Source organism: Panulirus ornatus, chromosome 33 (genome assembly GCF_036320965.1).
Source record: "Panulirus ornatus isolate Po-2019 chromosome 33, ASM3632096v1, whole genome shotgun sequence".
Taxonomy (NCBI): domain Eukaryota; kingdom Metazoa; phylum Arthropoda; class Malacostraca; order Decapoda; family Palinuridae; genus Panulirus; species Panulirus ornatus.
This window is the reverse complement of record NC_092256.1, coordinates 9,179,712-9,191,922: the sequence shown is the minus strand read 5'-3', so window position 1 is coordinate 9,191,922 and position 12,211 is coordinate 9,179,712. Positions and strand designations below refer to the sequence as shown.

The 12,211-nt window shown below is 40.3% G+C and overlaps 1 protein-coding gene across 1 annotated transcript in view; it reads right to left on the bottom strand.

Moving 5' to 3' along the window:
- Positions 1-12,211, bottom strand: part of LOC139759433 (uncharacterized) — a 108,762-nt gene that overhangs the window by 25,784 nt on the left and 70,767 nt on the right. Inside the window, exons 15-17 of the mRNA XM_071681543.1 lie at positions 11,382-11,512; positions 7,766-7,915; positions 5,718-5,831 (exon numbers count right to left, since the gene is read on the bottom strand). Of these exons, the coding sequence (XP_071537644.1) occupies positions 5,718-5,831; positions 7,766-7,915; positions 11,382-11,512 (395 nt within the window). The remainder of the gene's footprint in view (positions 1-5,717; positions 5,832-7,765; positions 7,916-11,381; positions 11,513-12,211) is intronic.

The window sequence follows — 12,211 nt, the reverse complement described above, 5'->3', positions numbered from 1 at the left end:
GCGTCCATGGTTCCATCTGCTGCTAAATCCACTCCCAGATATCTAAAACACTTCACTTCTTCCAGTTTTCCTCCATTCCAACTTACCTCCCAATTGACTTGTCCCTCAACCCTACTGTAACTTATAACCTTGCTCTTATCCACATTTACTCTCAGCTTTCTTCTTTCACACACGTTACCAAACTCAGTCACCAGCTCCTGCAGTTTCTCACACAAATCAGCCACCAGCACCTTATCATCAGCGAACAACAACTGACTCACTTCCCAAGCTCTCTCATCCACAACAGACTGAATGCTTACCCCCCCTCTCCAAAACTCTTGCATTCACCTCCCTAACAACCCCATCCATAAACAAATTAAACAACCATGGAGACATCACGCACCCCTGCCGTAGACCTACATTCACTGAGAACCAATCATTTTCCTTTCTTCCTACTCGTACGCATGCCTTACATCCTCAATAAAAACTTTTCCTTGCTTCCAGCATCTTGCCTCCCACACCATGTACTCTTAATACCTTCCACACAGCATCTCTATGAACTCTATCATATGCCTTCTCCAGATCCATAAATGCAACATACAAATCCATTTGCTTTTCTAATTATTTCTCACATACATTCTTCAAAGCAAACACCTGATCCACACATCCTATACCACTTCTGAAACCACATTGCTCTTTCCCAATCTGATGTTCTGTACATTCCTTCACCCTCTCAATCAATACCCCCCATATAATTTCCCAGGAATACTCAACGAACGTATACCTCTGAAATTTGAACACTCACCTTTATCCCCCTTGCCTCTGTACAATGACACTATGCATGCATTCCTCCAATCCTCAGGTACTCCACCATGAGCCATACATACAGTGAATAGCCTCACCATCCAGTCAACACAGTCACCCCCATTTTTACTAAATTTCACTGCAATAGCATACGAAACCCACTGCCTTGCCGGCTTTCATCTTCAGCAAAGCTTTCACTACCTCTTCTCTCTTTACAAAATCATTCTCCTTGACCCTCTCACTTCACACACCACCTCGACCAAAGCACTCTATCATATGACTGTGTTTGTATTCATATGTATACGTTGAAATGTATAGGCATGTATATGTGCATGTGAATATGTATGTATATAAATGTGTATGTGGGTGGGTTGGGCCATTCTTTCGTCTCTTTCCTTGTGCTACCTTGCTAATGTGGGAGACAGCAACAAAGTTTATAAAAAAAAAAAATATCTATTCATTTATTATACTTTGTCGTCGTCTCCTGTGTTGGCGAGGTAGCGCAAGGAAACAGACGAAAGAATGGCCCAACCCACCCACATACACATGTATATGCATACACGTCCACACACGCACATATACATACCTATACATCTCATCGTATACATAGATATATATATACACACACACACAGACATATACATATATACACATGTACATAATTCATACTGTCGGCCTTTATTTATTCCCATCGCCACCCCGCCACATATGAAATGACAGCCCCCTCCCCCTACATATGCACAAGGTAGCACTAGGAAAAAACAACAAAGGCCACATTCGTTCACACTCAGTCTCTAGCTGTCATGTATAATGCACCGAAACCACAGCTCCCTTTCCACATCCAAGCCCCACAAAACTTTCCATGGTTTACCCCAGACGCTTCACATGCCCTGGTTCAATCCACTGACAGCACATCGACCCTGGTATACCACATTGTTCCAATTCACTCTATTCCTTGTACGCCTTTCACCCTCCTGCATGTTCAGGCCCCGATCACTCAAAATCTTTTTCACTTCATCTTTCCACCTCCAATTTGGTCTCCCACTTCTCCTCGTTCCCTCCATCTCTGACCCACATATCCTCTTTGTCAATCTTTCCTCACTCATTCTCTCCATGCGACCAAACCATTTCAAAACACCCTCTTCTGCTCTCTCAACCACACTCTTTTCATTACCACACATCTCTCTTACCCTTTCATTACTTACTTGATCAAACCACCTCACACCACATATTGTACTCAAACATCTCATTTCCAGCACATCCAACCTCCTCCGCACAACTCTATCCATAGCCCACGCTCGCAACCATAAAACATTGTTGGAACTACTATTCCTTCAAACATACCCATTTTAGCTTTCCAAGATAATGTCCTCAACTTCCACACATTTTTCAACACTCCCAGAACTTTCACTCCCTCCCCCACCCTATGATTCACTTCCGCTTCCATGGTTCCATCCGCTGCCAGATCCACTCCCAGATATCTAAAACACTTCACTTCCTCCAGTTTTTCTCCATTCAAACTTACCTCCCAATTAACTTGCCCCTCAACCCTACTGTACCTAGTAACCTTGCTCTTTTTCACATTCACTCTCAGCTTTCTTCTTTCACACACTTTACCAAACTCAGTCACCAGCTTCTGCAGTTTCTCACATGAATCAGCCACCAGCGCTGTATCATCAGGGAACAACAACTGACTCACTTCCAAAGCTCCCTCATCCACAACAGACTGCATACTTGCCCCTCTTTCCAAAACTCTTGCATTCACCTCCCTAACAACCCCATCCACAAACAAATTAAACAACTATGGAGACATCACAAACCCCTGCCACAAACTAACATTCACTGAGAACCAATCACTTTCCTCTCTTTCTACACATACACATGCCTTACATCCTCGATAAAAACTTTTCACTGCTTCTAACAACTTGCCTCCCACACCATATATTCTTAATACCTTCGACAGAACATCTCTATCAACTCTATCATATGCCTTCTCCAGATCCATAAATGCTACATACAAATCCATTTGTTTTTCTAAGTATTTCTCACATACATTCTTCAAAGCAAACACCTGATCCACACATCCTCTCCCACTTCTGAAACCATACTGCTCTTCCCCAATCTGATGCTCTGTACATGCCCTCATCCTCTCAATCAATACCCTCCCATATAATTTACCAGGAATACTCAACAAACTTATACCTCTGTAATTTGAGCACTCACTTTTATCCCTTTTGCCTTTGTACAATTGCACTATGCAAGCATTCTGCCAATCCTCAGGCACCTCACCATGAGTCATACATACATTAAATAACCTTACCAACCAGTCAACAATACATTCACCCCCTTTTTTAATGAATTCCACAGCAATATCATCCAAACCCACTGCCTTGTCAGCTTTCATCTTCCACAAAGCTTTTACTACCTCTTCTCTGTTTACCAAATCATTCTCCTGAACTCTCTCACTTTAAACACCACCTCAACCAAAACACCCTATATCTGCCACTCTATCATCAAACACATTCAACAAACCTTCAAAATACTCACTCCATCTCCTTCTCACATCACCACTACTTGTTATCACCTCCCCATTAGCCCCCTTCACAGAAGTTCCCATTTGCTCCCTTGTCTTATGCACTTTATTTACCTCCTTCCAGAACATCTTTTTTTTTTTTTTTTTTTTTTTTTTTTATACTTTGTCGCTGTCTCCCGCGTTTGCAAGGTAGCGCAAGGAAACAGACGAAAGAAATGGCCCAACCCCCCCCCCCCCCATACACATGTACATACACACGTCCACACACGCAAATATACATACCTACACAGCTTTCCATGGTTTACCCCAGACGCTTCACATGCCTTGATTCAATCCACTGACAGCACGTCAACCCCTGTATACCACATCGCTCCAATTCACTCTATTCCTTGCCCTCCTTTCACCCTCCTGCATGTTCAGGCCCCGATCACACAAAATCTTTTTCACTCCATCTTTCCACCTCCAATTTGGTCTCCCTCTTCTCCTCGTTCCCTCCACCTCCGACACATATATCCTCTTGGTCAATCTTTCCTCACTCATTCTCTCCATGTGCCCAAACCATTTCAAAACACCCTCTTCTGCTCTCTCAACCACGCTCTTTTTATTTCCACACATCTCTCTTACCCTTACGTTACTTACTCGATCAAACCACCTCACACCACACATTTTCCTCAAACATCTCATTTCCAGCACATCCATCCTCCTGCGCACATCTCTATCCATAGCCCACGCCTCGCAACCATACAACATTGTTGGTACCACTATTCCTTCAAACATACCCATTTTTGCTTTCCGAGATAATGTTCTCGACTTCCACACATTTTTCAAGGCTCCCAAAATTTTCGCCCCCTCCCCCACCCTATGATCCACTTCCGCTTCCATGGTTCCATCCGCTGACAGATCCACTCCCAGATATCTAAAACACTTCACTTCCTCCAGTTTTTCTCCATTCAAACTCACCTCCCAATTGACTTGACCCTCACCCCTACTGTACCTAATAACCTTGCTCTTATTCACATTTACTCTTAACTTTCTTCTTCCACACACTTTACCAAACTCAGTCACCAGCTTCTGCAGTTTCTCACATGAATCAGCCACCAGCGCTGTATCATCAGCGAACAACAACTGACTCACTTCCCAAGCTCTCTCATCCCCAACAGACTTCATACTTGCCCCTCTTTCCAGGACTCTTGCATTTACCTCCCTAACAACCCCATCCATAAACAAATTAAACAACCATGGAGACATCACACACCCCTGCCGCAAACCTACATTCACTGAGAACCAATCACTTTCCTCTCTTCCTACACGTACACATGCCTTACATCCTCGATAAAAACTTTTCACTGCTTCTAACAACTTGCCTCCCACACCATATATTCTTAATATATTCTCCCTAAAATTTAATAATACTCTCTCACCTCAACTCTCATTTGTCCTCTTTTTCACCTCTTGCACCTTTCTCTTGACCTCCTGTCTCTTTCTTTTATACATCTCCCACTCATTTGCATTATTTCCCTGCAAAAATCATCCAAATGCCTATCTCTTCTCTTTCACTAATAATCTTACTTCTTCATCCCACCATTCACTACCCTTTCTAATCAACCCACCTCCCACGCTTCTCATGCCACAAGCATCTTTTGCGCAAGCCATCACTGCTTCCCTACATACATCCCATTCCTCCCCCACTCCCCTTACCTCCTTTGTTCTCACCTTTTTCCATTCTGTACTCAGTCTCTCCTGGTACTTCCTCACACAAGTCTCCTTCCCAAGCTCACTTACTCTCACCACTCTTTTCACCCCAACATTCTCTCTTCTTTTCTGAAAACCCATACAAATCTTCACCTTCACCTCCACAAGATAATGATCAGACATCCCTCCAGTTGCACCTCTCAGCACATTGTTTCGGTATTCACTATTTATTTCAGCTTGTTTTGGCTGGAACCCATACAACAGCAGCATTAAATTTGCATTTATATACCCATTATGCATTTTCATCATTGGCTTTTCTCTCATAATGAAAGTACTCATTATCATCCTACTCATTACCTAGCTTACTCCAGAACCTGAGTTTCTCATATATGATGAATCCTATATCTTTGTCAACTGCCTCACATTCTACATCTTTGCCTATTGGTCTTTTGTCAGGTGTCAACATTAAATTGGTACTTGCTCCACAGCTTATCTGTCCAAATTTAACTTCATTAAACTCTTTTGGGTCCTCATCTTCCCACATGTAAAGTATACTTGTGGGAGAAAGGAAGAATGTGTATGTGTGTGTGTGTGTGTGTGTGAGTGTATGGTTCATTTCCATTTCTTTCTGTGGTAATATGGGAAAATGGTAAAAACTGTAAAAAATAATATACATTCATCATATGTTGATGGAGGTTTCCAAACTTACCTCTGGTACTTCATGTACAACCAGATTGACTGATGATGGGTCAACCGTTTCACTGACAACAGCATCTGATGATATCACTCCTTCCATGTTTCCATCTATAACCATCTGCACCTGCTGTAAGAGAGATTAAAGGTTGATTACTTACTATTCTTAATGTCATTCTACCATTTCCAAATTACTGTAATACGATGTCTGCTACACTTGTAGGTTAGTAAATCTGGGGAAATTATCAAGAACAGTGAAAACTCACAACACACTACACACTGCACAAAGTTAACCCTGCCTACTGAATGATATAATACAAGAAATACAACATTTTTCTGTAATCATAAACAACCATGTTGTTTAATTTATGGATGTGGTGGTTAGGGAGGTAAATGCAAGAGTTTTGGAGAAAAAGTTAAGTATGCAGTCCATTGGGGATGAGAGGGCCTGGGAAGTGAATCACTTGTTGTTCGCCAATGATACAGCTCTGGTGGCTGATCTGTATGAGAAACTGCAGAGGTTGGTGACTGAGTTTGGAAAAGTGTGTGAAAGAAGAAAGCTGAGAGTAAATGTGAATAAGAGCAATGTTATTAGGTTCAGGTTGAGGGACAAGTCAAGTGGTGTAGTAATATAGAGATTATACATGTCAGAAATAGAGGGAGCAAGGGGAAGTAAGATGAGTATCTACCCCAAGATTTTGCTAAAATTGTAGTGCTAACATATGCTCACATCACATCATGTCTTGTTTGTTAAAGAACACAGTTTCTCATGGGGAAGGCCAAAAAGGACATAGAAGAATGGAATGAAGGAGGCTCTAAGCTACTGGAGCCAGAACACTCCTGTGGGTTAAATGGGATAGAATGAACTGGACTATTGTGGTATTCAGGGGGTGATGCACTGTCAATGGGCTGAACTAGAAAATATAAAACGTTCTGGAGAAGCCATAGAAAGGTCTGGTGGGCTCTGGTTTAGATATATGATACATGATAGATAGAGTAATGTAAGCAAACGAGACCAAAGTTCATCTGTTCTTGATGCTGTCCTGCTTTGGCTAAAACATACAAGAAGAATGAAAAAATCATTCATACACCTTGGGTGTTTACAGATGCTGCCTGCAAGTCTGTATCATTGTCAATGGATGGATATAAAAACAATTTTGTCAAGACCCTCTTGATCCAAGAAAGTCCATCATTTCCCTGCTCCTGCACAGAGTGTAGTCTTGAAGCTGAATGAGTCCCATACAAAGAGTTCTTAGATTTTTAAAAATAATGTACATATATACACTGTTAAACAAGACAACATTTACTGGATAATTTACTATGTACCACATTTTTTTATGAAACCTCATTAAAATTTCTGTATCCTGGATGGTTTCCTGTGTAATATATAGTTCCATTAATCAGTAGTTTATGAGAAATTCTGCCTATTCTTAACTTCTTGCACTTGTTGAAGATGCAAATTACCAACTTCATTCTAATTCTAAACGGATTTTAAAACTGTCTACATTTTCCACAGTAATACCAAGATATTTTATTCAACCCTGAACTGATTTATCACAAATCATTTAAGTGAAAGGTTGAGTGTACTTCCAGACCTATAAAGAAAATTCTCTATTTCCCAAGTAAATTTCACAAAACACTGACAAATTCTAAGTAACAAAAACAGTATACTTTCCAATCACATCCACTAAAACTTTACTCAAGATGATCTAGCTTTGTCGAAATCTTACAAATACCACCTGTTTCTGCATAATAAAATGAATGTTCAAATACAACAGGAGTTGCCTCAGTAAAAATACAAAATGGAGATAGCTAACTCTCATCATGGTGCTCCTACACATATATGAAGTTCCAAATGTAGAGTGAGGATTCTCAAAGTTAACATCCCATAAAATATAGAAAAGCAAATTGTATGGATCAGTTACTTTACTTGAAGTGATATCGTTCTCAGAGAATGAGCATTCTTTATCTATAAAAAACCTCGAAAATCATAATTAATGCATAGAAAAATAGAGAAATTAAACAAAAAGATAGAAAGCTCCAGAAGTTGGTCATTTATCTTACCTGCTGATCAACCACCATAGCATTACCATCTGCATTTATTATGATCTGTTGATTCCCAGCCCCTAGATGATAGCCTGCACTTTGCAAGGCATCCATCAAAGCAGATATGTTGGCCTGATCCATAGTTACAGCACTGCTTTCATCCACCATCTGCAAAGAAAATCACAGTATACTTATAAAAAACACTAAGTTCTCTGTCAGTGAGGTAAGGTTGACTGACTATGCAACTTGTAAATCAATAAAATCTAACTGTTATTCAGAGTTTTTAAGCATGGAAATATATCTAAAAGCTCAAAACTGTACATTTTGGGGTATTACCAGACTCTGCCTGCTTGTGGTTACACCGAGAAGGAAATATTATCTTTGATGAGTTGATCCATTATCAAGGGATGAGAAGGAGTACAGTAGACACATTAGGTAGAAGTAGGCAGAAAGAAAATTAGGTAAGAGCCTCTGCAAATACTGCACTAGTTGCCTTCTGCCAGTGGCCTGTTAGGGGTGGGGCACTAACTAAAGGCTAAGACAGCACTGGAGTTCACTAGCTATTGCTACGGCCATCCCCTTGAAGGAGTTCCAGATGTGAACAGGCATCAGAAATATAGATAGATAGATAGATATATAGATAGTTTCATTGAGGAACTTCTTACTCCACAGGAAACCATCATTTCCCTGTTCCTGACTGGAACGTAGCCTTGAAGCTACAAGAATCCCATACAAGGAGTCCTAAGACTATATAATCAAATTATGTATCCTGACTTTCTAAGTGTATCAGTCTATACACATCAACATTACTGTCTAAGAATTCTCCCATATTTTTATCTATTCCATTGTTATCATAAAATTCGTAAAAGACTCTTTGAGACTCTTATATTTCCAGAATTCCATCAGAACATGTTCTATGGTGCAACTGTGAGTGTCACAAACTGGACAAAATGACCAACCCTCAATTGAAAATGAATTGTCTCAAACTGAAAATTACTGCTGAAAGAGAAATGCCACACTCAAGATCCTCTTTTCTCTTCCATAGTTTATTTTTCTTTTGGACATAAGAGTCCAATCCAACAAGACAATTGCAATTGCCATAATCATGCATTCTACCCATAATGTAACTGTGAGACATACATTTTGTATGCTGATTACTAGACACAGCTGCTTTAGCCTCAATATCTGCTGTTTCATTACATCTGATGCCAGCATATCCTGAATGCAGAATTCTACACTCCTACGTTTTGAGTGGATTTTAACAATCCAATATCAGACTTAATGAATTAAGAGATGCAAAGGAACACAGAACGATACAGCTTGGAGTGTGCTCTGGCATTCAGAGTACACCTCAAATTTCTTTTCTGAGGGTTGCTCTCTTAATCTCAGCACAGCCAGAGTAACATATAATTCCACAATAAATATGGAAGATTCTTTAGGCACTTTTGCTTCATGAAAATCTTCTTCAATAATTACAGCAAATCTTACACCTTCACCACATTTTGAGGTATCAGTATATATCTCTGCTTGCATGAATAGTATCATGCTCAAGAAATTTACTTTCTATTATCCCAAAAGCAATGCTGCTTTAGGCCAATTTCATCCAACCCCTGCAAAGTCTGATCTTAAGAACCTTTTTTGGGGGTAACCTAACCTAACCTTCTTCTATTGATTTTATGTCTAAACCACTCTAATTAATGGTATTTCTTACTCTCACACTGAAAGTTTGGATGCTGATGAAATACTTCAGTCCTCTCATCAGTAAAATCATATTCATAAGCATGATTAGATGATGTAGTTTTAAGCCTAAAGGGATACTAAATTTCAGCTAAGCTACTGCATTCTAAATTCATGGAGAGACTGCCAAAAATCTACATATTCTGAACAGACTTTCAACTTTAAAAGGATCTGAATGCTCCAAAGAACCAATCAAGAGACTGGGCAACATCAGCCATTTTCAGGAAGTCATAAGTGGCCAGCAAATATATCTGGCAACCATAATCCATTTTCTACCAACATAATGAATCATACAACCTCAGAATGGTTTTCTAATCAGCTCCCAGCAAACACTACCTTCAAAGTATTTAGCAACTTTATCGCTTCACTTTTATGGTTTTTAATATGATGGACCCATATCAATCTTCAGTAAAAAAATCATGCCCAAAAATTATATCTCTTCATATGAAATGAGAAAAATTTTCACCTATACATTACAGGGGGGACTGCTGATCTTTTAGCTAAGTAGAATGCACTGCAATAATCTATTGTTTAGAGATATCAAAACCAGACTGTCTGTCCAATCAGTAATCTTACAAACAACACTTACAGCAACTCAAGGATATGATTAGGTACAATAGATATCAGAAGCAGTAGGTAGGCAGCCACCAACAAGGGATGTATATCACCGGTACTACCCACATGGGTATTGGAAGGGTTAGTGATGGTTGCATAATGATCCACCACTTCAGTAGTTGTCAAGCTGCAGCCCTTTGTCATTGGAAGTGGTCCTTTCTTTCTGCCTCACCCACATGTGGACTTGCAGCATTCTATCCTTAAGCATACTGGCTATCCTTGAAACACATAACACTGGACAACATCTAAATCACAAAATAAATTCTTCACAAGTCTAGATTTTTCTGCAGTGAGCATCATGTGCTAGCCTTGCCTTTTGGCAAAATGGTAGGAGCAATAGATGGGGGTAGTAAGTGGGAACATTGGACAGGAGTATCAGGAAGAAACATTAAGAGGTGGTGTGTAGGAGCATAAGCTGAGAGCATTGGGTAGAAGTAGTAGGATGGAACACATTAGGTACAAGATGTCGGTAGAAACATTAAATAGAAACAGGCACTGTGCTAGAGTTGCCCTCTGCCAATGGCCTGTTAAGGGTGAGACAATAAAGGCTAAGAAGCATCACTGGAGTTCAATAGTTATGGAGACTCTTTTGCTATGGCTAACCCCTTGAGAGAGTTCCCAAACGGAAAGGGCATCTGATTAGTCAGATAGATAGACATCTGACAGGGAGCTATATTACCAGTACTACCCGCCTGGGTATTCAGAGGCTTAGTGACAGCTGCGTAGTTAGCTTGCAATTTATTGGTTGTCAGGTTGCACTCCCCTGATCCAGGTAGCTGTCTTTTCTTTCTGCCTCACCCACATGTGGAATACTGGCAGTCTGCCCACAAATGTAAAATCTCTTCTTGTCATACAAAACATCTGACAACACTTAACTTACACAGCTCATTCTTCTTAAGTCTAAATTTTCCTACGGTGAGCACTATGTCATAACCCTGCCTTTTGGCAAAATGGTAGACACAATAGATAGAAGCAGTAGTTAGGAACACTTAAGCTGAAGCATTAGGTAGAAACATTAGTTAGAAGTAGTAAAAGGGAGCATTAGGTAGTAGTCAGAACACATTAGGTAGGAGCCTCTGCAAACACGGCGCTAGAATTGTTCTCCGCCAGTGGACTGTTAAGGGTGAGGCACTTATGATCAAGAAGTGGCACTGGAGTTTACTGGTTACTGAGACTATTGTTGTGGACACCCCCTTGTGGGAGTTCCAGGAGGGATCAGGCATCAAAGATGTAGGATAGATAGAATGAGATTCCAATCTCTATATCTAGCACTAAATTCTACCTTGATTTGCTCTATGTGGCCATGCTGGTTCATGATGTGAGTTGCCTGGGCGTGGTCTGGAGGGACAACTTCATATTCCCCTAGATTCATCTGCCGTAAGTACTGAATGCCCTCCATGCCCGTCATGCCATCTATGGAAAAGGAAATTTTGAAAAAAGAAAACATTGAAATTTTCAGTGTTCTATATAATCTATTTGTATAAATCTGACTTTTTTGTACAACAAAGCAGGTCAGGCAATTGGAGAATAAGGAGGCTAAAAATGCTGGTTTCAAAGGATTAATAACCAATTCTCTACCACAGATTAAGTACCGTGATCATCTGAAAGGGCACTTCTAGGAGGGGGAATCAATCTACAATTAATTCAATAAAACACATGAGTATCCATGAGATTCATCTTATCTGACAATCATAAAAGACAAGGCTCTATGGTGCTCATTTACAGGTACTCACTGACCATACAGTAACCTACCTAGCTCTATGATGTCTAGGCAATGAGGTGAGGCTGCATAAAGCAGACAATCACCATTCTCACTCACTCACTGCTTTCTGGCAGTCTTGATACAAATAATCAACCCAGCCTTCCCGTTTACCTAAGACTGAGCTAACAGTGATTACTATCTATGTATTACTTGGAAAGTTATACTCTTATGCAGTCCTATCTCTTAACCTTGTATACATGTACCATGTCTTTACTCCTAAATGTGTATATGCAAACACATCCCAGCCTATACCAGTTATCCATTGATTGAGCAACCCTAAAGGGAGAATGGACAACTGGGATTTGTTGCAAGCTGACTGTCACACCTAAGATTGTGTGTGTGATAACCTA